Below are 26,781 nucleotides of genomic sequence, written 5' to 3'. Positions count from 1 at the left end.
TGTTTGCTCTGTAGCTGAAGCAATAGTGACTTTAAAGTGAAGTTAATTTTGGGTGTCTCGTGGAGAGATATGAGTTGTATGAGAAGCATCAAGCGAATGCTCAAGAATTCAACAGAAGAAAACAGTTTTAACGTGTGCCAGTCCCAAGCAAGGAGCCTTTGTGTCAAGCTAGTGGTAACTCTTCACAGGTTTATGTGTCTGTAAAGATATTGCTGGGTAAAAGAATATTGGGAAATTGAATCATCATCTTGTGTTTGAACTTGCACTATAAACTGACCAATAGCCTGGACTAAGACAATTAACTTATCCTAGGAACTCTGTAATTTCATCTTTGTCTTGATTTCCAATTCCTTGGATGGAGTGTGTTTCATAATTACTTTCATTTCTCCTACCTCGATTAAAGTTGTCGGATTTTCAGAAACACTTGAGATGTTCACTGGGGGCACTCCGCACCCCCTGCTGGGCAGTCCTGGTGCCTATGTTGATTTTTTTGTGCCACAACGCAAGCATCTCAAAATGGCTGCCGGTGTGTAGTTTCCTACCTTTTCGCCTGATTTGGTGGGCTTTTTTGTGGGTGGGGCCAATGCCCACACTGCTCAATAGCAAAGGAAATGGCGTTTCCATAATTCCAACTTCTGGCCTCTCTGCAGGCCCTCGAGATGCCAAATGGGCAGGTTAGGGGCAGGGATTGCTCACCAGGGTCATCATTACCTCTCAGCAGTTCGCCTCCTCCCTCTATTGATTCATAACTACGAGCTGCTTTCAAGGCTTTTTTATGTTTTTTGGTTATCAGGTTCGCTTTGTCTGGTGAACGCTAGCTGTGCCCTTGATATTAACACATTAGTTTGTGCTTGAAACAATATAGGCAGAGAGACCGATTAACTGAACAAACACTGGTAGTTTATTGGAACTGTCAACAGGACACTAATACCATGTGTGCTTCTTCAATGACCCCCAACTCTAGACTTACAGTTACCTGCTGTGTAGCGATTGGTCAATACAGTCACATGGTCAACTAACGACATTCTCTTAAAGGCACATAGCATTCCACTTTACCACAGTTTTCTTCACTCTGTGGTTCCTTTGATAACACCGATGTATTTTTTTACATCAATGTCTCCGCTGCTGCCACCAAGCTCTGAGATGGTCTTTCTATCTGAGGACTCTAGGCATGGTACTTGGTTGCTAGGTAGACTGTAGTCAGACTCTGGTATCTGCCTAACACTTGTTCATTAGTACTACATCTAAACAGGTTACAGGGTAGTCATTTTGCTCCTGGGCATGCTGTTCCAACCTTTCTCTCTCCCACTCTCTCTCTCTCTCTCTCTCTTGTAAGACTCTTAGAGAGAGTCTAACACATGACTGACTGATGTCAGTCGTTCATCATAACCTACATAATTTATTAGCATCTCCCATCAGGTAAACCATTATACTACAATGGCTAAAATCTGCAACCATCTCTGCTCTTTTCCTGTGCTGTGCGTGGCTCCCCGCTCAAACAACCTCCTTCCAGACCTGCTCTGACTCTGCTGTCTTTTGTTTCCTACACTACTCCTTAGAGGCTTAACTCAAGACAGAAGTAGTGGGAATCATGTTCAGCTTTACTGAATGGGCCTTAACCTGGCAGAGCACATTTCCCACCCCCCTGTGGAGCCAACCTGAACTTCTGCCCATTGAATTGGAGTAGGGGTGGGGGGTCTCAAAGTATTTGCTCCATCAACATATTGAGAAAGAGAAGGGGAATTCTGAATAATATTTATCCCTCAACTAACACTTTTTTAACAAAAATCAGATTGGGGTCACGTTCAGTGTAAATTGAGTATTCACAATTTTTTCACCTGTTTAAAGAATATTATGGTAGAACCTGGACCTGCCCTCAAAACTGGCCACTCTGCCAGATCAAATTAATTACCGTAACAAATTCTCTCTAATTGTGCCTTCGAAGAGGCTCTTAAAATTAAGCTTTTTATTCTTAGGTGCAAAGTCACAGGTAGACATCTATTAAGCGCCTTTAAATCGGAAAAAAATATGAATTTACTAAAATACTGACTCATGTATATCAATGAAACCTGTAAATGGTTCTGCGTAATTATTTGTAAAGTCATTTTCAATTATTCAAGCTGTGGGAGTTTGCTGTGCAGAAATTGCTTGCAGCTTTTCCTATGTTACAATAGTAACCATCCTTCTGAAAAACAATGGACACTTTAGGACATCCTAAGGTGAGAGAGGTGCCATATAAATACAAGTCTTTTCTTTCTTTTATACTTAGACTCACATTGGATGTGAGCTTATGGGGAGAATGTGTGCATTACATCTTGGGCAAGCATAAGCCCTACAGGCTGCTGTAGATCCCTGCCATGGACATAGTAGTTCAGCACTTCCCCTTCTACATTCAAATCCATTCCAAAATGGTGGGATACAAGGTTCCTCTGTCTGTTGCATGTAAATAGCTGTTCAGAAGTAGTTCTGTGCATTGTTGCATTCTTCTGATCAGTGCAAATGTACCAATCATACAACAGGGATTGGTAGAACAATTTTGTATGTTTTCCATTTGAAGAATAAAACTATACACTTACAATGGTAATTGGAAGGCTATGAGGAGACATCTTACTTGTAGAACTGCTGCTCTGTTCTGTCTACAGTGTACATGGGATGATATATCATATCCTGTCTTGTGGTTAGTAATGGGCAGCAATTTAAGGTGCACCCCTTAAAGGCACATCACAACATGCATTCTAAATCAACTGCTCAATAAGAATAGGCTCAAGCATAAAATGAACTACAAATTATGTTGAGTATTGCTTAAAAAAGAGACACGTTGAAGCTTTTCACCTTGCACTCATCAGGACACTTCCCAAGAATACCAATATTGGTATTCTCATAGAGTGTCTTGATGAGTGAAAGATGAAAAGCTTCGACATTTCTCTTTTTTCAGCAATACTCAAGTTCTGTACTACTTAATGACTATAAATTATATTGAATTATTGGCTGAGCATTTTCTAGAGTAATTTTCAAGAGCACATCTTGCAGTGTGCCCCATTAGACTTTTTTTTATTCCCTTCAGTTTAAAAATTTCTATGTGCTACAAATGACTGGAAATGAGGACTGATATGGTGTGGGAACAGTAACGGGTCATCTGGGATCTTAATGAACAATGGGACCAACAGTCTATTTTCAAAAACCAATGAGATTTAAGGTTTGAGAAAGAGACAGAGGGGGAAGGAAATAATTTGAGTCAAATCAGGTGCAGAGAATGCAAGATTATATTAGGAGAGAGAAAAGAAATGTAAGAATATTTCTAACAATTTGCTACCTGAAGGAATGATGCCCCATGGATTCAGTTCTTTTCTTTGTGGGTCAGGATGGCTGATTGGCATTGCAGGAACACAAATCATTACAAGGGTCCTTATGCTATTATCATGATAATGAAGGAAAAGCACTGAATTGCACCCAGAAATATTGGCCTTTAAAAATAAGATCTGAGTTTTTAAAAATGCACACAAGCCACTGGCTGGAATGCTACAGGGTGACTCCCTAAGAGGTAATGGAACCCAACCCTGTTGCTAGACAAGGTACTTCTAAAGACACCCAGAAACTAATTGCTCCCTCTGGTAGAGACAATGGGATATAATGGGAGATGAGTATCATCTCATCAAGAGATCCTGTGATCAATGCCCAGTCAGATTTGTGAATTTGCTTCCCACTTGGAATATACAGAGAAGGGGTTAAAAGTGAGCTGGAAAGATGCCCCAGTGTCTGTCTGTTGTGGGTGTTCTGAGAGAGAGCAAGTGCTGGAAGTTTGACTCAGAAGTAACAGCCACACACGCTACCCCTGCAAATCGCCAATTTGCGGGTATCCCGATCTCTCTCCCTCTCTACCAAATTCAACACCACTGGAACCTCGAAACCGACTATTTGTCTACCGGAGTCAACTCTACTGGAACCTCGAATCCAACAATTCCTCTACTGGAGTCAATTCTGCTGGAATCGCGAATCGCAACAGCCACAACCTACTCCCCATGAGTCAAGAACTGTTCCATATATCTTTTTTTAATATATAGATACATATATATATATTCACTTACTTCAAGCTAAATTCTTACTTTTAACCTGTACGACCATATATGCATGTGTTTTATCCTTTCCTGCCTTTAGTAGTTACTCTTACTCTTACCTTTAACTCAAGGAAGTCTGATCAAATTGGCTTCTTCAAAACCAGAGTGGTTGGGTCTGGGGAGAAAGGTATCCACGAAAAGGAACCTTTTTAGGTTAAATCTTCTTGCGACCAGCAGAGGGGGAGGCGCTGAATAAAGAGAGGGAGCCAGCTCATCCTTCCTCACCTGGGGCATGACAAATCAGCCAGACGGTGACAAATTGAGGGATCTCATCTGGATCAACAGCTTTGGGGAATCTCACCCTGGGTGTGGGTCGTAACACTATTAAAAATTAGCTGTAACTCTCTGTGGAAAGTCTATTTTCTGAAATGCATGGCGGATGTTGAGGGTGAGCTACTGTTCTCACCAGGCTAATGGCAAAGTGATGCAAATTGTTCAACAGCTTGCAATGATTCACAACTCACAGGTAATCTCTCCTTCTCCAGTGTTCACTGGGCTATTCCCGCATTAATAACATCAACAACTGGAGGATGCCCCAAAAGTGTTTTTCACTCAATGAAGTATAACAGTGGTTAATATTGTAATATAGGTCCCACAAACAACAAGCAGATAATGACCAGATAACCTGTTTTAATTATGTTAGTTGGATGAAAATGAAGCATACTTGCTAGAACCTACATATATTCATATGCAGGGTCATGTCCTTTGCAAACAGAAAGAACATGCCCAGGCATTGGGGTTTTTTCAATTAAACAGAAGCCTGGGGGATAACTGTTCCCTCCTGCATTCCCCATGGCAATATCTCAAGCAATCAGAGTTGACTTGCCTGGTTTGAAGTTAAACAAAAGTTTGGGGGCTAACTGTTCCCTGGTGCATTCTTCATGGCAATGCCTTGGCCAATCAGACTCCACTTCCCAACCAGTCAGCACTCTCTTCTTATACAGTATAACTTGCTTCCTTTGAGACTTGGTATTCTTGTGATTCTGTCCTGATAAGTGCAATATGAAAAGCTTTGACAGCATGTCTCCTTTTTCAGCAATATTCAACTTCTGTTCAATGTCTCATTCAAAGGGAGCACCTCTGACAGCATAGCACTCCCTCTTTGCAGCCCTGGAGGGGCCTTACCGTAAATTTATCCATCTGCAACTGCCCTGTAAGCATTTTAGATTGAAACTTGATGCCCAAAGTAGATGTAGTTCCATGTGCCAGTACGAACATTTCTTACATAAACAAAAAAAACCACAGGGAAACATTGAAAGAAAAATTGACCAACATTCCAGAGGATAAAAATATTTTCTTTATTCGCTCATGGGTGTCACTGGCTAGGCCATCCCTAATTGCCCTTGAGAAGGTGGTGGTGAGCTGCCTTCTTGAACCACTGCAGTCCATGTGGTGTAGGCACACCCACAGCCATGTAGATGGTGGACAGGCTTTTGGGAGTTAGGAGGTGAGTTACTCACTGCAGGATTCTTGTTTCTGACTTGCTCTTGTAGCCACAGTATTTATATGGCTAGTCCAGTTTCGTTTCTGGTCAATAGTAACCCCCAGGATGTTGATAGTGAGGGATTCAGCAATGGTAATGCCATTGAATGTCAAGGGGTGATGGTTAGATTCTCTCTTGTTGGAGATTGTCTTTGCCTGGCACTTGTGTGGCGTGAATGTTACATGATCTGTGATTGACCTACTAAGTAATGACAGTACCACTGCTTTGTATGATTAGGTTGTATGTGATGTCTGCTCCACCCATATTTCATTTATATTTCAACTGTACAACTCATCTAGCTTCCTAGAATCCACAAAAATGAATTAGTGATGGAAAAAAATGCTTCTGTTCTGAAGGAGTATTAAATTATTGCCCAACTGGCTATTGTCATGATTTTTTTAATAAGATTATAAAGGAGGCATGGAGAATCTAAATATTCCACAGACCTTAGACACTCGGGGGGGTGGAATCCAATCCTGCTCCCGACAGTGGGAATGAGGTGAGTGGGTGGGGGCACTAAGGTGTGTGGACGATGAAAGTTGGGAATTAAATTGGGGCGGATTAAAAGCGGATTGTGGTTCTTGATGGCAAGTGGAGGGAACGTATTTTTAATACATTAGTATGTCATGCATACTCATTAAAAGATATGGTTGCCAGATTAAATTGCACCGTTGAGACTAATTTGGCAGCAAACAAGAAACGTGACTTCTGATTCACGACTGATTAAAGGTGGCGTGCAGCAGACTGGTAGACTTGCTGGTGGATTTAGAGTGAGCAGGAGCTGCTTTTCTTCATGGGGAACTTTTCTGGATCAGGGAGAGGAGACTGATCTTTTGCAATGAGCTCAGGCAGCTGTCCATGCAGGGAGAGTGGCAGCTGCTCAGGGGCATCAGGGCATGGCTGTCTGAGGTGGGAGGGGGGGCATTGTCGAGCCATGGTGGCCCTAAGAAGGGTTGTGAGGGACTGATGGAGGGAGCTGGATAACACCGGGCAGGTCAATCTCTACTGGAAGCAGATCAAGCATGATAGAGGGGAGATCAAGGGTGATTGAGAGCAGCTCAATGGTGTGTCTGATCGAGTCAAGGGTAACTGAGGGCAAGTCAAGGGTGATAGAGGGAGGGTTAAAGATGATGGTTGATAGGTCCTGAGTGATGGGGGACAGGTCCAGGGTGGCGGGGGGCAGTGCTAGACTGACAATCAATTAATCAAGGGTGATGTTTGTGGAGGGGGAGGGAGGCAGTGGTATAGTGGTATTGTCACTAGACTGGTAATCCAAAGATGCTCTGGGGATCCAGGTTCAAATCCAACCATGGCAGATGGAAGAATTTGAATTCAATAAAGTATCTGGAATTAAAAGTCTAATGATGACCATGAAACCATTGCCGATTGTCATAAGAACCCATCTGGCTCACTAATGTCCTTTAGGGAAGGAAATCTGTCGTCCTTACCTGGTCTGGCCTACCTGTGACTCCAGATCCACAGCAAAGTGGTTGACTCTTAAATGCCCTCTGAAATGGCCTAGCAAGCTACTCAGTTCTCAAGGGCAATTAGGGATGGGCAATAAATGCTGGCCTAGCCAGCAACACCCACATCCCACAAACGAATTTTTAAAAATGGTGGGTCGCCAATGGCAGGGAAAGGGCGATAGAGGGGTCATAGGTGATTGAGAAAGGGTGCAGAGGGATGGCCTGCATCTCTACAGTCAGAGTGGGAATGTCCAGGGACAGCTGCAACAGCTGGAAGAAGTCACTGGAGACCAGGCTGGGGAGGGAGTTGGCCATGGTGGGATAGGTGGAGACCAGGTCAATGCACAGCAGTGGACTCCTCATTGGCCCGCAGTCCTCAAATCAGGAAGGAGGGCCAAGTAGACTGTGCTGACCTGATCTTTGCCTGCTTTATGTCCACAGTTCAGGATGTGTCTCATAGACCTAGTACTTTATGATGCTGTGGTAGAGGAGGAGAGGAACCCGCTGAGGACAGCCCAGAGCCAAGTGCAGCAACAACCAGGACAACAAGAAGTGGCAGCAGAGAGCCAGGCAGCTTAGGATGCTGGCAGCCAGGGGCAGAGCGATGCTGAGCAATGACGTATATAACTGAACACACATAGTAACTACCTGCAGGTGTCAGAGAAGCAGTGTCAAAGACGTCTGAGGATGTCACAACAGTCAGTTACTGACCTATGTCAGCTCCTGCAGGAAGACCTACAGCCCCATGGAACGGGAGGCAGCCTTATGCCAGTGGCCTTGAAAGACACGATGGCCTTGAATTTCTGTGCCACTGGGTTGTAATTCTGGGTTCGAAAAGGCTGATGATTTTGTGAGATTCATCACAGACGCTGAAAGCCAGGCAGCTAGATATGTTGGATTCGACAAGTGCTCAAGTTGGATTCCCACAAGTACAAGGAGCAATTGATTGCACACATGTGGCACTGAGAGCTCCTTGGGAATAGTCAGCAGCATTCATAAACCGAAATGGATTTCACTGTCTCAATGTGCAGCTGGTTAGTGACCACTGAAAACGAACCCTGCTGGTATGTGCTCGCTTCCCAGGGAGCTCCCATGACTCGTACATCCTCATTCGCTCTCAGGTACCACAACAGTTTGCTTCTCCTATGCAACTGCAGGAATGGCTCCTAGATGACAGGGACTATCCTTAGAAAACCTGGCTCATGACATCTGTGCGGAGGAGAAGTACAGTGCCTCCCGTGCCTCAATGAGAATAACAATAGAACAGACCATTGGGCTGCTAAAGGTAAGGTTCTGCTACCTGGACCGTTCAGGTGGAGCACTGCAGTGGGTGCCAGAGTCTCTTGGATCATTGTGGTCTGCTGTGCCCTATACAACCTCGTGCAGCAAAGAGGTGAGGAATTGCCAGCTGGGGAAATGAAGGGGAAGAATCAGAAGACCCTGACGTGAAGCATGGTGCAGCTCCAGCTGCAGATGCCAGGGCAATGTTGTGATGTGCCAGTCAGGCCTGGGGGAACCGTCAGTAAATCTTGATTTCAGCCAGGGTGAGGCCCCTGCAGAATCTCTTTATTTCTGCCTTAAGAAATGTCACTGTGTAAGTGCCACCACATGCGGCACTCCCTCCAGATAAACCTGCAGACACGTGACCTCTGACGCCTGGAAGGGAAAAGGCTGCAGGCATTTGGAATGAACAAACCCATGTGCATGGTCCTCTTAAAGCCTCACACACTTCTGATTTGAAACAAGGTCACATATGACTCAGTCACACACACTCCAATCCTGGCAAGGCCTTAATGCTAAGAACTCTGTGTTTGCCTGCAAGATATGAATTGTCTCAGCTGCAAATGATGCTGAGAGAACACTTCTGAGGGGTAATAAGGGAATGAACAACGTATGCTGTTTTGCCAGTGAGGTTCCAATCCCCTGACCTAACAAATGTTGTCCAACATAGAAAGCACCACATGTCAAGAAGCTCAGATATGCCGCTGCCTCTGAGGCTCCACTGGTTTGATTGATCTATGTTCGATTATATTAGTCAGTTCTATGATCTATGTAACTGTACTTGATTGCTTAAGCCAGTGGGTGGGACTAGAAAGTTAATTAAATAGAGAAGCTTCCAGAGAGAAAAGATCTGAACATATGAGCATATGAATTAGGAGCAGTAGTAGGCCACTGGGTCCCTCAAGCCTGCTCCGCCATTCAATCAGATCATGGCTGATCTGATTGTAACCTTAACCCCACATTCCTGCCCACCGCCGATAACTTTTCACCCCATTGTTAATCAGGAATCTATTTAGCTCTGCCTTAAAAATATTCAAAGACTCTGCTTCCACCACCTTTGGAAGAGAGTTCCAAAGACTCTCAACCCACTGAGAGAAAAAAATTCTCCTCTTCTCTGTCTTAAATGAGCGACCCCTTATTTTTAAACAGTGACCACTGGTTCTAGTTTCTCCCACAAGAGGAAACATCCTCTCCACATCTGCCCTGTCAAGACCCCTCGGGATCTTAAAGGTTTCAATTAAGTGCCCTCTTACTCTTCTAAATTCCAATGGATACAAGCCTAACCTGTCCAGCCTTTCTTCATAAGACAACCCGCCCATTCCTGGTGTTAGTCTAGTAAACCTTCCTTGAACTGCTTCTAATGCATTTACATCTTTCTTTAAATAAGGAGACCAATACTGTACACAGTACTCCAGATATGGTCTCACCAATACCCTGTACAATTGAAACATAACCTCCCTACTTTTTTAATAATTCCCTTCACAATAAATCATAACATTCTATTAGCTTTCCCAATTACTGCTGTACCTGCATACTAACCTTTTGTGATTCATGTACTGGGACACCCTGACCCCTCTGAATCTCGGAGCTCTACAATCTCTCACCATTTAGATCTTTTTTATTCTTCCTGCCAAAATGAACAATTTCACATTTGCCAACATTATGAGGCTTTGGCTGACGCCATGTGTATGTATAAATCCTGAGTGCTGAGATTGTATGGGCTCTGAGATTGTACAGTTGTACAGGGTTTTGGTGAGACCACATCAGGAATATTGTGTGCAGTTTTGGTCTCCACATTTAAGAAAGGATATACTTGCATTGGAGGCAGTACAGTGATGGTTCACTAGATTGGTCCCTGGGATGAAAGGGTTGTCCTGTGATGAGAGGCTGAGTAAATTGGGTTTATATTCTCTGGAATTTAGAAGAATGAGAGGCGATCTCATTAAAACTATAAAATTCTGAAGGGGTTTGATAGGGTGGATGCTGAGAGATTGTTTCCCCTGGTCAGGGAATCTAAAACATGGGGGACGCAGTCTCAGGGTAAGGGGCCGATCATTTAGGACTGAGATGAGGTGACATTTCTTCACTCAAGGGGCTGTGAATCTTTGGCATTCTCTACTCCAGAGAGATGTGGATGCTCCATTGTTGAATATATTCAAGGCTGGGATGGACAGATTTTTGGTCCCTCAGGGAATTAAGCGATAAGGGGAACGGGCGGGTAAATGGAGTTGAAGCCCAAGGTCAGCCATGATCATATTGAATGGTTGAACAGGCTCGATGGGCTGTGTGCTCTACTCCTGCTCCTATTTCCTATGTTCTTATAAGATGTTTTAAAGTATTGTGAATAAATCTGTTGTACATTTGGAACTAGTGTCTTCTCTGCATAATCAGATATATAAGCTATGCAGCAACTGGGTGAATATCTAACAGCTCCACAATAAATGGTGTGTCCATTACCCCGACATCAGCCATCATTGATGTTCAATGAAGTGCAAAGATCCTAATTGCCCCGATTGAAAACGTCCCAACAATATGACCATTCAACACGTGAATAAAGTGATCAAAACTGTACAATTACATCTAAACTTACAATGTCACAATGATTGGATACCCATGCCACCTTTATACCATTAGAAAGTTTTTTGCCTACGTTTTCTACCACTATGCTTTGGTATAACCCTGACATCCACAACTGAGGTGGAGACAACCTGCTGAGTGCCATGTCCTGTTGCCTCAGATGACCTTGGCGACCTGGTGGTTCAAAGCATCAAGGACCCCAGCCTGCTGAGGGTCTCCAGGACAGATGCAGGTGCACCCTCTTTGGCCTCACCCTACTGGAGGCACTGGGGTCACAGGCAGAGGGGAGGGGGAGCGGCAGCTCACACTTGGAGTGCCCTGAGATGAAGCCTCCGAGGCAGATTGCTGGTGCTCCTCTTCCCCATTGGTGTGCGAAAGCACCCCCCTGACTCCGGGAGGAGAAAAGGGGACCTTGAGGAAGGTCGAGGTGCCTCGGCCCTGTCTTTCCAGGTGTATTGAGCCCATCAGAATGCAGGTCCGAGAGCGTATCCAGCAGTTACTGAGAGTTCTGCTGGATCTGGTTCTCCATGAAAGTCACCAGCCTCTCCATGGAAGAAGCCATGCATTCATGTCGGAGACATGACATGGCTTGGATGGAATTCACTTCTATTTGCTCGAGGCTGCTCATAGTCTCAGGAATCCCTGCCATATGATCCATTTCCTGCCTCTCTCTGCACCTCCAGCTGATTCTTGCAGCTGTTTCCAGAGGCCTATCATCAGCATGGGACTCAGCATGGGGCTGGTGTCCTACTGTCCTCCGATTGGAGCAGCAGTTGCAGATATCCAGGTTCAGATCAGCAGTTTGCAGCAGCAGTTGTTCTTTCAAAACATCCATGATCACAGCCAGTCTGATGCTCTGGCTTGCAGGGAGTAGGATGCCTGCCTGGGTGCCTTTTAAATATGGTGCCTGGGCCTCTGATCCCGTGAGGTAACAGTGGGGTTGTCAACCTCCTGCCCGTCCTCACTGCGCAATTGGCCAGGCCCCTTGACTCAGGATATCTAATTGACTGGCTGTCACAAGATTGCATGTGGACAGCCATCCCGGCCCACGTGGAAGTCATGCGCACTTCCAGTCCCACCATCAGAACTCTCAACGCCAATACAAGATTCTGCCCAGGGACTCTACTCCAAGCCACTTGAAGTAAGGGTTCTGTAAAGCTCCCCTACCCAACCCCATTCTGTTGCGGAGAGGTTGGATGCAAACTCCAGGATGCCTATCAAATCTTATAAACTACGTTATTCATTCTTATCCCAACACCTTCCTTGACATGTCAGTGCTCTAAGTTGAACTAAAGATCCATCATGAACCACATTCAGTTACATTCCATAGCACTCCCTAAACCCTCACGACTTTTGTCATCAAAGAAAGAAATTGGAACACCACCCTCCAAGCCACTCACCATCCTGACTTGGAAATATATCGCCATTCCTCCACTGTGGCTGGGTCAAAATCCTGAAACTCCCTCCCTAACAGCACTGTGGGTGTATCTACACCACATGGACTGCAGCGGTTCAAGAAGGCAGCTCACCACCACCTTCTCAAGGACAATTAGAGATGGGCAATAAATGCTGGCCTAGCCAGTGACGCCCACATTAAAAAACTGTTTTTTAAATCCTGACACTCATTACAACCTGTGTTATATGCTATAATAAACATTCATCTAACTTGTTTTTTATTATTAAGCAATGAGTCAGCACAGCATTAATAGTTTTATCTGAAAGCCCACTAAAAATGGACGGGAAGTAATGCCCATTCATAAGCAATGGAAGGGAAATAATATGTGTACAACACTGGAAGGGGTGTAAGAAACTGTTCAAAACTGGTTTAAAATATACATCTGAAAGGTATATATGCATGTGAAGGAGCATTCAGCGTGTGTACGTGATTTGTCACCGGATTTGTACTTCATGCATTTGTTTGCTAAATCCAACTTCTTTTAACTTTATTTCACTTTAGTCATTTTCACACTTGCTGAAAGAAATGTCAGTCAAAAAAAACTGCAGCATGTCATGATTCTCACAACAATGCTCTAACTAAATTCCCCTCTCTGCTATTTTAACGGAAGCTCTGATCTGTTTCAATAAATAGGCTAATGTTTCCATTAGGTAGCAAAGAGAGGAATTTGCTAAAGCCTGTTTGGGCGATAATATCCCTTGCATTCATTCCTGTTGTGTTCGTTCTTGGAAATTGTATAATCCAACACTGAATGTGTGAAGAGCGGGTAGGGGTATGAAAGCTAATCTTTAATCTGAGTGATGTGTTACCGCTGTGGTCGTAAGTAAGAAGAGCATCAGTTCTTAAATCAGTGACCAGGTATTAATCTGATAGAGCAGCCTTGTACCTAGAGAACAAAGATTTCCTGCAATCTTTCCTGATTTGTTTGCGCTTTGTGCCTCTCTCATGCTGGTTAACCAAAGTCATAAAGTTTTCATGTTTTTATGAATCACTCTGCTGAATGAAATTGTTTCGAAATGCTGCAAAATGAGCCCATCTTTTGAGAGGCTATATGAGTAATCTGTCTTGTACAAATAAATGATAACGTGAGTACTCTTCTTGTTTCCAGGCAAGATCAAGACTACATTCACCCCACTTCTATTGGAGCAGAAATTAAATAGACAATGGTTGTTTTGACAGGTTTTGAGAGTTCTGACTGTTCCGTGCAAATAAATGAATGTCTGTCAAATCCATGTGACCCTACAAACACCATCTACTGTGAAGATCTGACAAATAGTTTTCGATGCATCTGCCAACCTGGATACATGGGAGAGATCTGTGCAATTCCTGTAACTTTCTGTGTGGCAGGATTGTGTCAGAATGGATCACAGTGTGAGGATGTCCCTGGAGGATTTAGATGTCATTGCATTCATGGTAGGTAACCTTCCTCGCTTAATACTTTTGTTTATTTTGTCAGCTTGAATAGCATCTTCAAACTGACAGGCTAGGCCTTTTTGATAAGGTATAAAACAAAAGCTTATGCCATACACTAGTGTTGTTCAAATTATGAGATGTTTGGGAACTATAAGTATTACAACCAGGTTAACAAGGTTGAACTGATTCCTTTCTATGTCCCACTCCTGAGTTGGTTATAAGAGTTTGAATTTAGTAGAGAGGTGATATTTGCCAATTTAATGTATGCTTAACTGTGTATAGCTTGGTGCAAGAAATAGGCCAGCCAGGTTCCTTCCCTAACAAGGAAAGAGTTTGTTTTATTGCTAAAACTCACTCAGGTAAAGATGCAGAAAGCATTCACAAAAGGTTTAAAATATACAAGTATATCCAACCACTCGTGAATGCCAAAAACAACACACATATAATGCTCCGCAAGCATGCAAAAAAGGAGTAAAACTCTGCAGATCATTAAATATTAAAAACTTGTGCAAGTAACAAGTAAAGTCGGAAGAAAAAAAATATTCACGTTGTATCCATATGCTGGTTTACAGTTGAAAGGTCCCAGTCCACGGTAGCTGCTCGCTCTTGGGATTTTTCACTAGAGATAATAATGTTGATTTGGAATTCTCCTTTAAGAATCCTTGGTTTGCAGCATTGAGGTTTTCTGGTGGGTTTTTCAAATCACGAACAGCCTAGCTTCAATGAGAGGAGCTTCAGAAGAAAGAGGGATTGGGTAAGGCTGTTTTCCCTGTGGCAGTCTCTCTCTGTCTATTCTAAATCCAGTATCTTTTCATCCAACAGCTGGACCACGTGGCCTCTCTCCAAGAACTCCATAAGGTCTCCATTTAAAACAGCTTGTGTCCTTTGCAAATGCAACATAGTTGCTGTTGCTGCCGGTATCCATTGCTTAGGAAAAGTGTTATTTTTTTATAAGTTCAGTACATAGGCATGACCAGCTGTTGACATTATAAATTATTATTTTATATAACACATCTTCATAACATAAGATAGTGTTGGATTGGTTGTGGACCACTCCTCCTTCTGGAACATGGTATTACATAGAATGTACAGCACAGGAATAGGCCATTTGCCCCAACTGATCTGTGCCAGTGTTGATGTTCCATACGATTGTCGTCTAATCTAATACTATCAACATATCCTTCAATGCCTTTCTCTTAAATGCATCCATGCTATTTGTCTCAACTATTCCTCATGGTAGAAAGTTCTATATTCTAACCACTCCCTGGATAAAAAAGTTTCTCCTGAATACGCTATTTTATTTATTAGTGACTATTTTACTTTTACAGTCTCTTAGATTTTGTCATTTGAACAATGATGTTTGGTTTACATTTTGACTTGCTAGAAGCAGCATACATGTATATACAGGGACCCATTCTCTGCAAACAAAAGGAATATGTTCAAGTCTTGTGACTTTTGAATTAGCCGGAAGCATAGGTAGCCTATAGTTCCTTGTTGCTTTTTCCATGGCAATGCGTTGGCCAATCAGAGTCAAATTTCCAACCAATCAGCACCGCTTTTCTCCTGTGGTATAAATTTGAAATTTGGCATTCTTGTGTTTGTCCTGATGAGTGCAAGGTGAAACATACCTCTCTTTTCAGTAATATTCATATTTTGACTTGTTAATTTCCAGATAAACCAGATAATTCTTTTCTCTTTTTTCTGCCTTCCAGGATTAGAAGGACGTTTCTGTGAAGTCAACATTGATGAATGTGAGACTGACCCTTGTGGTGATCTGAGCATTTGTGAAGATGGTCTGAATTCTTTTGCCTGTTACTGCGCACCAGGCTTTGTTGGTAGGTTTGATGCATGCTTCTTAGAGAATTTATTATAATTTTAAAAGGCCTGAAGTGCATGCCCTGCTTCTTTCATATTACCACCAACCCTCCTATGTGGCGGAAACCTCACCTTCATGACCTTGGACAATTTGAGGGGACATGCTTATTTGCTAAGCAATTATCGTAAAGCAATTGAGCTTTTCCTCTTAAGACTGATTGCAACTCATCTTTAATCATTCCCTTGACCTGCCCTGGCAATGTTTCTGTATATAATCCAGTGTAATTATTTGATCTTCATGTTGACAGTTGTGCTGGTGAGTCACCATTGACAAATTCCGAAAGAAGTGAATCTTTTTGCTTCTTTCTAGGCAATAACTGTGGGATTGAGGTGGATGAGTGTCTCAGCGACCCCTGTCAGAACAATGGCGCTTGCACTGACCTTCTCAACTCCTTTACCTGCATGTGTCCTGAAGGAATGGAAGGTAAATGACTTGGAGAGTAAACCACTGCTGTTTTTACAATCCCATCACAGCAGTAAACGTCAATTGTTCCAATAAGTTCAGTGTTCACCCTTGGCTCAAAGGAAATTAAAATGCTAAGCAATATCTATTACATTTCAAATTTGAAACCTTGTATCCAGCCACTCTTATACTAAAAAAAACTCTTGTTATATTATGAACACTGAAGTATCAATAAAAAATTGTATTTATATAGTGCCTTTAACATAATAAAACATTACAGGGTGCTTCACAGGAGCATTAACAGAAAAAATGACACAGACACATAAGGAGATATTAAGATTGGTGACCTAAAGTTTGGCTAATGAGTTAGGTTTTAAGAAACATCACAAAGGACGAAAGACAGGTTTGTTGGAGAGGGGGAGGTGGGTGGGAGACGAGGTTGGCGGGGTGGGGGGGCAGTGTTAATTCCAGAGCTTAGGGCCTTGGCAGCTGAAGGCATGGCCACCAAAGGTGAAGTGATGAAGACCGGTGGCGTGCAAGAAACCAGAATTGGATGAGCAAAGAGATCTTGGAAGGTAGAGAACTTCACAGGGATAGGCATTGATGGACTGGAAGCCAATGTGGGAGAGTGAGCACAGGAGTGATCAGTGAATGGGACTTGGCACGAGTGAGGATAGGGGCTAAGTGTGGGTTGGGCTCAAGTTAGAGATAATAAAACTCCATTAGACCCAACAATCCTGTCCTGTCTTCGTAAATAAATCCTACTTCCCATCTTTCTGTCACATCATGCAGGTACTTGTCTCCCTAGGATTTTGGGTTTACATTTTTCCATTAAATGGGGAATTCTCTGAGGAACACAGTAGCAGTGTGGTGAAGTAGCAGTGCGCTGTATGCTGGAGTTATGCGATGCAGGCACAATTTGCCCCACATTGTTCATTGTTGCTTTATAAAAGCTTGAAATGGTGATCAGATGCTTCTCTAAACAGATGGAACGAAAGGGAGGAAGAGGTGCTACGGAACAAAAGGGAAGAGGTGCACTAGCACTGACAGCTGCAATGATAGTTCAATGGAACATTAGTGAGGAAGAGGGCAAAGGTGTCTTCCTATCCTCTCAGGCATATTTGAATATTGCAGAGATTTTTCCCTTAAATTTAAAAAGTGGCCATCTCAAGGCCACTACTGAACTATTGTCCTTATATACACACAACCGAATATGGTTAAGAAATTACCATAATTCTGATGCATGCCTCCTCCGTGTCAAAACGCCATTCCTGAAATTTTCTTTTGGAAAATATTGTGTTCTGTAATTTATCATTTCAAAATCCAATTGAAACAAATTAAGTTATCCTTCTAAATATTTCTGTTGGTGATATTTCAATTTTGTAGCAATAGAGAACGATACAGAGAACGTTACAGGTGGGGCTGAGCTATGGATGGATTTGAAAACAAGGGTGAAAATTTTAAAATCGAGGTGTTGCCAGACCAGGAGCCAATATAAGTCAATGTTCACTAGGGGAGGGGAGGGGGGTGATGTTGAATGGGACATGGTGTGAGTTAGGGTACAGGCGAAGCAGAGTTTTAGATGAGTTTAAGTTAGGAAAATCTAAATTTCATTCGACCCAACATAGATGCTGTTTTTCTCACAAATAAATTGCACATCCCATCTTTCCATCACTTTGCACAGTCCATTGTCTGTCCATTCATACCTTGTATTTATTGGGACTGATGGGGCTGAACATAGATCTCATCAGTTCTCCATGTGTTTGAGCTTTAGATTGAAATTTTGGAATTTAGCCTATTTTAAGTTCATAATCGTTGGTTGAAAAACATTTCCAGTCTTTCATTGCATTCAAATTAAATTGACTGCACAGCCTATGACTGAAATGATAAATGGTGCGAAATACTGCCTGCATGTATTGGGGGAAGAAAATTAATCCCACTGGAATCTGTGAATTAGATTTGCATCTTAAATGGCAGCTGAATGATTACTGAGTATGTATGTGTATCAGGGTAGTGTGGAGTGATAAGAGAAACAAGTCCATTTGTGAAGCAGCAGATTTAACAAGTTTAATAAAATCAGTATTAGATTGAAAATCAGAACTTAATTTTCTACTGCACTAAGATCCAACCTTACAAGAAAAGGGGAATACAATTGTCAAAGTAATAAGAGCTTGGGGGCACAGGCTCACAATTCTAAAGAAAGTGAGGTATAGAATTACATTTATATAACACCTTACATAACCTCAAGGTGTTCCAGAGAACCAGTGAATGCTTTGTGAAGCGTAGTCACTGTTGTAAAGGAGGAGATGTGACAGCCAATTTGCAGAGAGCAAGATCCCACAGGAAGCAATTAAATGAATTACTAATTAAATTGTTTTAGTGGTTGAGGAACATATGTTAGCCAGGTCTTCAGGATAGCTCCCCTGCCCTTCTTCAAGCAGTGCCATGGGATCTAATACTTCTTTTGGAGAGGGCAGATATAGGGACCTCTACTTAACATGTTATCTGAAAAACAGAGCCTCTGACAATGTTGTTAAATTCTTGCCAATATTTTGCAAGTCATTAGGAAATAAAAACTGGCAGGGTGAAAACTCGGCTCTCAATTTTCTACAAGCCCAGTTAGCTCCTTGGTGTCTTAATGTTTACATCATTCATTCATGGATTATGGGAATCGCTGGCTTGGCCAGCATTTATTACCCATTTCTAATTGCCCTTGGAAAGGTGGTTGTGAACCGCTATAGTCTGCGTGGTCTGGATTTTGACCCAGTGAAGGAATGGCGATGTAGTTCCAGGTCAGGATGGTGTGTGACTTGAAGGGGAACTTGCAGGTGGTGGTGTTCCCATGCATCTGCTGCCTTTATCTTTCTAGGTGGTAGAGGTTACGGGCTTGGAAGGTGCTGTCAAGAGAGACTTGGTGAGTTTCTGCACTGGGACAGCGGTAGTGTAAAGGGCAGAGATTGCATTCTAGATTGCATTCATAAAAATTTTCTACAGCAGTATGCGTCCAATCCAACAAGAAAAGACACACTGTTGGACCTGGTTCTTGGGAATGAGGTGGGCCAAGTAGATCCAGTGCCAGTGGGGGAATGTTTAGGAGATAGTGATCATTGTATTGTATTTTTTGGATGATGATAGAAAAGGACAAGAGACAATCCAGAGTAAGAAATAGTAACTGGGCGAGAGTCCACTTCGATTGGCAAGAACGGAGCTGGGCCCGATAGACTGGAACAAAAGATTGGCAGGAAAAACTGTAACTGAACAATGGGTTACCTTCAAAAAAGAATTGGTTGGGGCACTGTCAACATATATTCCATAAAAAGGGAAAGGTAGGGCAAACAAATCCAGAGCTCCCTGGATGAAAAAGGAGGTAGAAATTAAGATAAAGAATAAAAAGTGTGCTTATGACAGGTGTCATGTAGAAAATACAGTTGAGAACCAAGAGAAATACAGAAGGCTCAGAGGGGAGGTGAAAAAGCAAATAAGAGAAGAGAAAACACTGGCAGCCAACATAAAAGGAAATCCCAAAGTCTTCCATATAAGTAGTAAAAGGGTGGTAAAAGGAGGAATGGGGCCAATTAGGGCCCTAAAAGGGAATTTACACATGGATGAAGGGGTCATGGCTGAGGTATTAAATAAATATAAATTAAATTGCATCCATCTTTACAAGGAGGTAGATGCTACCCAGGCAATGGTGACAGATGAGGAAGCTCTGTCACTAGTAGGTTCAAAATTGATAAGAAGGAAATGTTGAATAGACCGTCAGTACTTAAAGTGGACAAAGCACCAGGACCAGACGAGATGCATCCAAGGAAGTGAGAGTAGAAATTGCAGGGGCACTGGCCATAATTTTTCAGTCTTTCATAGACTCAGGGGAGGTGCCAGAGGGCTAGTGAATTGCAAACATTATGCCCTTGTTCAAAAAGGGTTGTAAGGATAAGCCCAGAAATTGCAGACCAGTCAGTTTAACTTCAGTGGTTGGCAAAGATTCTAGAAACAATTATTTGGGACAGAATTAGTAGTCATATGGAAAAATGTGGCTCGATAAGGAAGAGCCAGCATAGATTTCTATAGGGGAAATCGTGTTTAACTAACTTGCTGGAGTTTTTTGAGGAGGTAACAGAAAAGATTGATGAGGGTGTTGATGTGGTGTACATGGACTTTCAAAAGGCATTTGATTCAGTGCCACACAACAGATTTGTGAGAAAAGCTATTGCTCATAGAATAAAAGGGACAGTAGCAATGTGGATACAAAATTGGCTGAATAATAAAAAGCAGAGAATAATGGTCAACGGATATTTTTCAGGCTGGAGAAAGGTTTGTAGTGGAGTTCCCCAGAGGTCGGTATTGGGACCCTTGGTTTTCCTAATGATTAATGATCTAGATCTTGGTGTGCAGGGGATAATTTCAAAGTTTGCGGATGATATGAAGCTTGAGAGTGTTGTAAACTGGGAGAAGGACAGTGTGGAACTTCGAAAGGATCAAGGATGAGAGGGCACGGATTTAAAGTGATTTGCAAAAGAAGCAAATGTGACATGAGAAAAAACCTTTTCACACAACGAGTGGTTTGGGCCTGGAATGCGTACTGCCTGGAAATGTGATAGAGGCAGGTTCAATCGAGGCATTCAAGAGGGCATTAGATAATTATTTGAATAGAAACAATTTGCAGGGGCAGGGGGAAAAGGAAAGACAATGGCACTAGGTCATAATGCTCATTTGGAGAGCCGGTGCAGACATGATGGGCTGAATGGCCTGCTTCTGTGCCGCTAAAATTCTAAGATTCTGTATTATGTGGACCGTACACACTGCTGCCACTGTGTGCCAGTGGTGGAGGAAGTAAATGTCTAAGGTAGCTGATGAGCTGCCTATCAAGTGCGCTGCTTTGGCCTGGATTGTGTCAAGTCCCTAAGACATGAAATAGATCCTAAACCATTAAATAAAACCTTAGCTTTTTACTTCTTTAAAAAGTGGACTTTGCTGAACCAAAAGATGGCTGCTGCAGGTCACATGATTCACAAGTTTGCTACAGTTTCTGGAAATTTCTAACAGCAGTTACAGGACAAAAGCTCAACTTTCATCCTTGTGAAATCTCATTGTGAGGACACATTACAATCAATGAAACCAGGGATCAGCAGACAATCCATCTCCCCAGCCTGGTCCTATAACAAAGGAGAAGCCATCAAAACTCATTGTACCTGCAGAGGCACTAAAAGCCACCACTTACTTCCTAAGGTGAACAATGGGTTTTGACCAGAGGCATAGAAACTGCTTTTTAGCTGCAACTGACTGATTAATGGGCAACAGCACATGACCTCAGCTTCTGCCCTTTGGAAAGTTCTAATATTACATTTCCAGACTTTTAACTCAATCTGCTGTTTAAACTCCAGCCTGCAAACATCAAAGCAGGATTCCAGGCTGACCAATGGTCTGCATCAAGTCTTCCTCTAACCCTGTTTCTCCGGACGATTCCTGCCATCACCTGCCAAGCAGACCAAGTCTTTGGACACCAATCCCATTTCGCTGCGTCACCTTCAACTTCAAAGGAATTCTGTAAAATCCTGCTTTAGCTAGCTGAACTGTAGCTCCTCTGTGAAGGAACCCTCACTGGGCTATACTTCTAATTTAATTCTAAAGAGTTGGATGCAAGTCACTTTAAAATTGACCTCACAAACAGAGAGTTTGGGGAAACAAAAATTAAAATGCTTCTGCTTATGGACAGAGAACAAGAAAATAAAGGAATAACAATAGTACCAAGATTCTTGAGTGATTTTGGAGCTGCACTCATGCAGCTGGTGGAACCATCACACTCTCAGCTTGTACCTTAGAGATAGTGGACAGGCTTTGTCAGGAAGTGAAGTGAGCTACTTGCCACAGAATTCCTAGCATCTGGAATCTTTTTTTAATTCATTCATGGGATGTGGGTGTCATTGGCTAGCATTTATTGCCCATCCCTAATTGCCCTTATTCAGGGGGCATTTAAGAGTCAACCACATTGCTGTGGGTGTGGAGTCACATGTAGGGCAGCAGATTCCCTTCCCTAAAGGACATAAATGAACCGGATGGACTTTTACGATAATTGACAATGGTTTCATGGTCATCATTAGACTTTTAATTCCAGATTTTTATTGAATTCAAATTCCACCATCTACCGTGGTGGGATTCGAACCCAGATCCCCAGAACATAGCCCCACGTTGTCAATATGAACGCCTTGGTAATGCCAGTGAGAGATCAAATCTATAAAATCAATTTAATGTGAATTAAGTAAATAATTATTTGAACAAAATTTGTAAATTTATTGGGTAAAGTGGCAAGCAGCAGTTTCAAGTTAATTTTGGATCTAACTAATTGTTGCTTAAAGTAGGTTGTTAACGGTACATATTTTTCAGAATCCCCAAGGGCAAGTATTGGAAGATATGTGCTTAACCTCACATCATGTCTTCGATTAAGACTTGGCAAAGCCGGAATAATTTAAGGCCAAGTATTGTTTTATTTGATGATGCCATACTGTGACACTAGCAGTGAGGCCAGGGTAAAAACAGAACATTTTCATTGTTCACTGATGTCCCTGTTTAAATGGAAGCACTGAAGAATTGTAGCGATACTGTGCCAGAGGAACCCATTAGGCCCTCTGCCTTTGCCAACTTTTTGAAAAATCTTTCTTATTCGACCTGCTGCCTCATTTTTTTCCATTGACTTCCAATTCTCCAAGTATTTATCCAATTCTCTTTTGAAAGTTACTACTGAATGTGCTTCCACCACCCTTTCAGGCAGTACATTCCATATCACAACAAACTTGCTACATAAACAAATTCTCCTTATTTCCTCTTCTGGTTCTTCTATCTTAAATCTGAGTTCATAGATTCACAGAATGTAGAAAAATTTACGGCACAGAAGGAGGCCACTGTGTCGATCGTGTCTGCACCAGCGATAAACCAGCCACCTATATTTGGTCCATCACCTTGGAGATTAAGGGAATTCAGATACATGTCCAGACATCTTTTTAATGAGTTGAGGGTTTCTGTCTCTACCACCCCTTTCAGGTGATGAGATCCAGTTCCCCACCACTCTCTGGGTGGAAAGATTTTTCTTCATCTCCTCTCGAATCCTTCTAGCAATCACCTTAAATCTATGGCCCCTAATCACTACCTTTCTGCTAAGGAAAACAGGTTCTTCCCATCCACTCTATCCAGGCCCCTTACAACCTTGTACACCTGAATTAAATCTCCCCTCAGTCTCCTCTGCTCCAAGGAGAGCAACCCCAACTTGCCCAATCTTTCTGCATACCTGTAATTTTTCCAACCCTGGCAACGTCCTCGTAAACCTCCTCTGTACCTTCTCCAGTGCAATTACATCCTTTCTGTAATGGGTGACCAAAACTGCACATAGTATTCAAGCTGTGGCCTAACTAGTGTTTTATTGTTCTCTGTTAACTGACTCTTCTGCTAATAGAAACTGTTTCTCCCTATTTGCACTCTCAAAATTCCTCATAATTTTGAACACCTCTATTAAATCTCCCTTAACCTACCCTGTTCTAAAGAGAACAATTTTTAAATTCTCCAGTGCCTTCATTAAACCGAAGGCCATCATCCTTGATACTAGATTTCCGATTGGAAGTCCTTTTAATCCGGTGGGTGTAGTGGATACGTAGAACAGACTTTCAGCAAAAGGAAAGGAGTGCCATGCTGATTGAAATTAACTAATGGGAGTGAGTTAAATATCTGTTTAGGAATTGGTTTGGAGTTATAAGGATGAAGATCAGTGTAGATGATTGAATAGTCCTTGCAATGCACGAATTCATGTGGTGCCAAAACAGTGAATGAGTCACTTTTAAAATGCAACTCATCAGAACATTAAGTGGACAGTTGGATTAATATTCTGGAATTTTGCCAGAGCACACTTGGGAATGGTAGTGGGGAACTTCATACATATGTGAGTGGATGAGTCACTTTAAACAAGCATTATCCTTGAAGTATAGTTATGGCTGCTTGTCACCCACACAAGATTCAATGTGTAACACAATTTCTTTGCCAGGAAACATAATCGAACACTGGAAAGAATAAGTTCACTGAGTCTTATTTTCAGAATGAAGTGTTTCAATATATGCTGTGCTAAAATGCAACCTATAATAAATAACTTCGGTGACGAGGATGAGATTTCTGTGGGTAAATGATTGAAGGTCTCATTATCCCTGGAAGAGAAGAAACAAGACCAGTGTCAGCAGCAATAGGAAATACACAATAATATTTAGGTGAAGATTTCTAGTGTGTAGTAATAAAGGTGTAATGGTTCTTCAGTTTGAATACTCTAATTTCAAGATCTTCCCACAATATCATGTTTCATTTAACTAATTTGTGAAGCCCAGGTTGGCGAAATGAAAAGTCATATAAAATTGCTAGAAAAAGTAGCAAGCCTTTGGGATTGGCAGCAGTTTAGTATTCAGCAAAGGTGGACCAAGAAATTGATTAAGAGGGGAAAAATAGAGTATGAGAGTAAACTTGCAAGGAACATAAAAGCGGACTGTAAAAGCTTCTAATGTATGTAGAAAGGAAAAAGATTAGTGAAGACAAATGTTGGTCCCTTACAGTGCAAAACAGGAGAATTTATAATAGAGAACAAAGAATTGGCAGAGCAATTAAACAACTACTTCAGTTTTGTCTTCCCGGAGGAAGACACAAATCACTTCCCAGAAATGCGAGGGAACCAATGGTCTATTGAGAAGGAGGAATTGAAGGAAATTAGTATTACTAAAAGAATAGTGCTGGAAAAATTAATGGAACTGAAAGCCAATAAATCTCCAGGGTCCGATAATCTACACCTCAGGGTACTAAAGGAGGTGGCTGTGGAAATAGTGGATGTGCTGGTTGTTGTCTTCCAAAATTCTGTAGATTCTGGAACAGTCCTGGCAGATTGGCGGGTGGCAAATGTAACCCCACTATTTAAAAAAGGAGGGAGGGAGACAGCAGTCAATTACAGACTGGTTAGACTAACATCATGGAAAATGTTAGAGTCTATTTTAAAGGATGTGATAATGGGACGTTTAGAAAAGATCAGTGGGATTAGACAAAGTAACATGGATTTAGGAAGGGGAAATCATGTTTGACAAACCTACTGGAGTTTTTTGAGGATGTAACTAGCAGAATAGATAAGGGAGAACCAGTGGATAAGGTGTATTTGGATTTTCAGAAGGCTTTTGATAAAGTCCCACATAAAGGCTTAGTGTGCAAAATCAAAACACATGGAATTGGGGGTAATTTATTGGTATGGATTGAGAATTAGTTAGCTGGCAGGAAACAGTGAGTAGGAATAAATGGGTCTTTTTCAGAGTGGCAGGCAATGACTAGTGGGGTACCACAGGGATCAGTGCTTGGGCCCCAGCTATTCACAGTATAGATTAATTATTTGGATGAGGGAACCAAATGTATTATTTCCAAGTTTCCTGGTGACACGAAACTTGGTGGGAATGTAAGCAGTGAGGAGGATGTTAACATGCTTCAAGGTGATTTAGACAAGTTGAGTGAGTGGGCATATACAAGGCTAATGCAGTACAACGTGGATAAGTGAGAAGTTATCCACTTCGGTAGGAAAAACAGAATGGCAGAGTACTATTTAAATGGTGATAGATTGAGAAATGTTGATGTACAAAGGGACCTGGGTGTCCTCGTACACAAATTACTGAAAGCAAGCACGCAGGTGCAGCAAGCAGTTAAGAAGGCAAATAGTATGTTGGCCTTCATTACGAGAGGACTTGAGTAGAGGAGCAAGGATGTCTTACTGCAGCTGTACAGGGCCTTAGTGAGACCACACCTGTAGTATTGCATGCAGTTTTGGTTTCCTTATAGGATATAAGGATATATTTGCCATAGTGGGAGTGCAGCGAAGGCAGACTGATTCCTGGGATGACAGGATTGTCATATGAGGAGAAATTAGGTACATTAGGCCTGTATTCACTGGAGCTTTGAAGAATGAGAGGGGATCTCATTGAAACGTACAAAATCTTGACAGGGATGGGTAGACTGGATGCAGGGATGATGTTTCCTCTGGCTGGGGGGCCTAGAACAAGGGGTCACAGTGTCACGATATGGGGTAGACCATTTAGGACTGAGATGAAGAGAAACTTTTTCACTCAGAGGGTGGTGAACCTATGGAATTCTCTACCACACAGGGCTTTGGAGGCCAAGTCACTGAATATATTTAAGAAGAAAATAGATAGATTTCTAGACTCTAAAGGCATCAAGGGGTATGGGGAGAGAGTGGGAGTTGTTTTTTTTAAAAATTCATTTATGGTATGTGGGCTTTGCTGGCTTGGCCAGCATTTATTGCCCATCCCTAGTTTCCCTTGAGAAGGTGGTGGTGAGCTGCCTTCTTGAATCGCTGCAGTCCATGTGATGTAGGTACACCCACAGTGCTGTTAGGAAGGGAGTTCTAGGATTTTCACCCAGCGACAGTGAAGGAATGGCAATATGTTTCCAAGTCAGGATGGTGTGTGTCTTGGAGGGGAACTTCCAGGTGGTGGTGTTCCCATGCATCTGCTGCCCTTGTCCTTCTAGGTGGTAGTGGCCGTGGGTTTGGAAGGTGCTGTCAAAGGAGCCTTGGTGAATTCCTGCAGTGCATCTTGTAGATGGTACACACTACTGCTACTGTGAGTCAGTGGTGGAGGGAGTGAATGTTTGTTTATGTGGTGCCAATCAAGCAGGCTGCTTTGTCCTTAATAGGG

General features: G+C 42.4%; 1 protein-coding gene across 1 annotated transcript in view; it reads left to right on the top strand.

Annotated features, from left to right (window-relative positions):
- LOC144681102 (uncharacterized) overlaps window positions 1-16,098 on the top strand; it is a 70,414-nt gene extending 54,316 nt beyond the window's left edge. The window contains exons 4-6 of the mRNA XM_078542833.1: window positions 13,558-13,791; window positions 15,504-15,626; window positions 15,977-16,098. Coding sequence (XP_078398959.1) covers window positions 13,558-13,791; window positions 15,504-15,626; window positions 15,977-16,098 — 479 coding nt within the window. The remainder of the gene's footprint in view (window positions 1-13,557; window positions 13,792-15,503; window positions 15,627-15,976) is intronic.
- The last annotated feature ends 10,683 nt before the right edge of the window (window positions 16,099-26,781 follow it).

Source organism: Cetorhinus maximus, chromosome 5 (genome assembly GCF_964194155.1).
Source record: "Cetorhinus maximus chromosome 5, sCetMax3.hap1.1, whole genome shotgun sequence".
Lineage (NCBI taxonomy): Eukaryota > Metazoa > Chordata > Chondrichthyes > Lamniformes > Cetorhinidae > Cetorhinus > Cetorhinus maximus.
The sequence above is the reverse complement of the archived record's forward strand: the minus strand, read 5'-3'. Positions and strand labels throughout refer to the sequence as shown.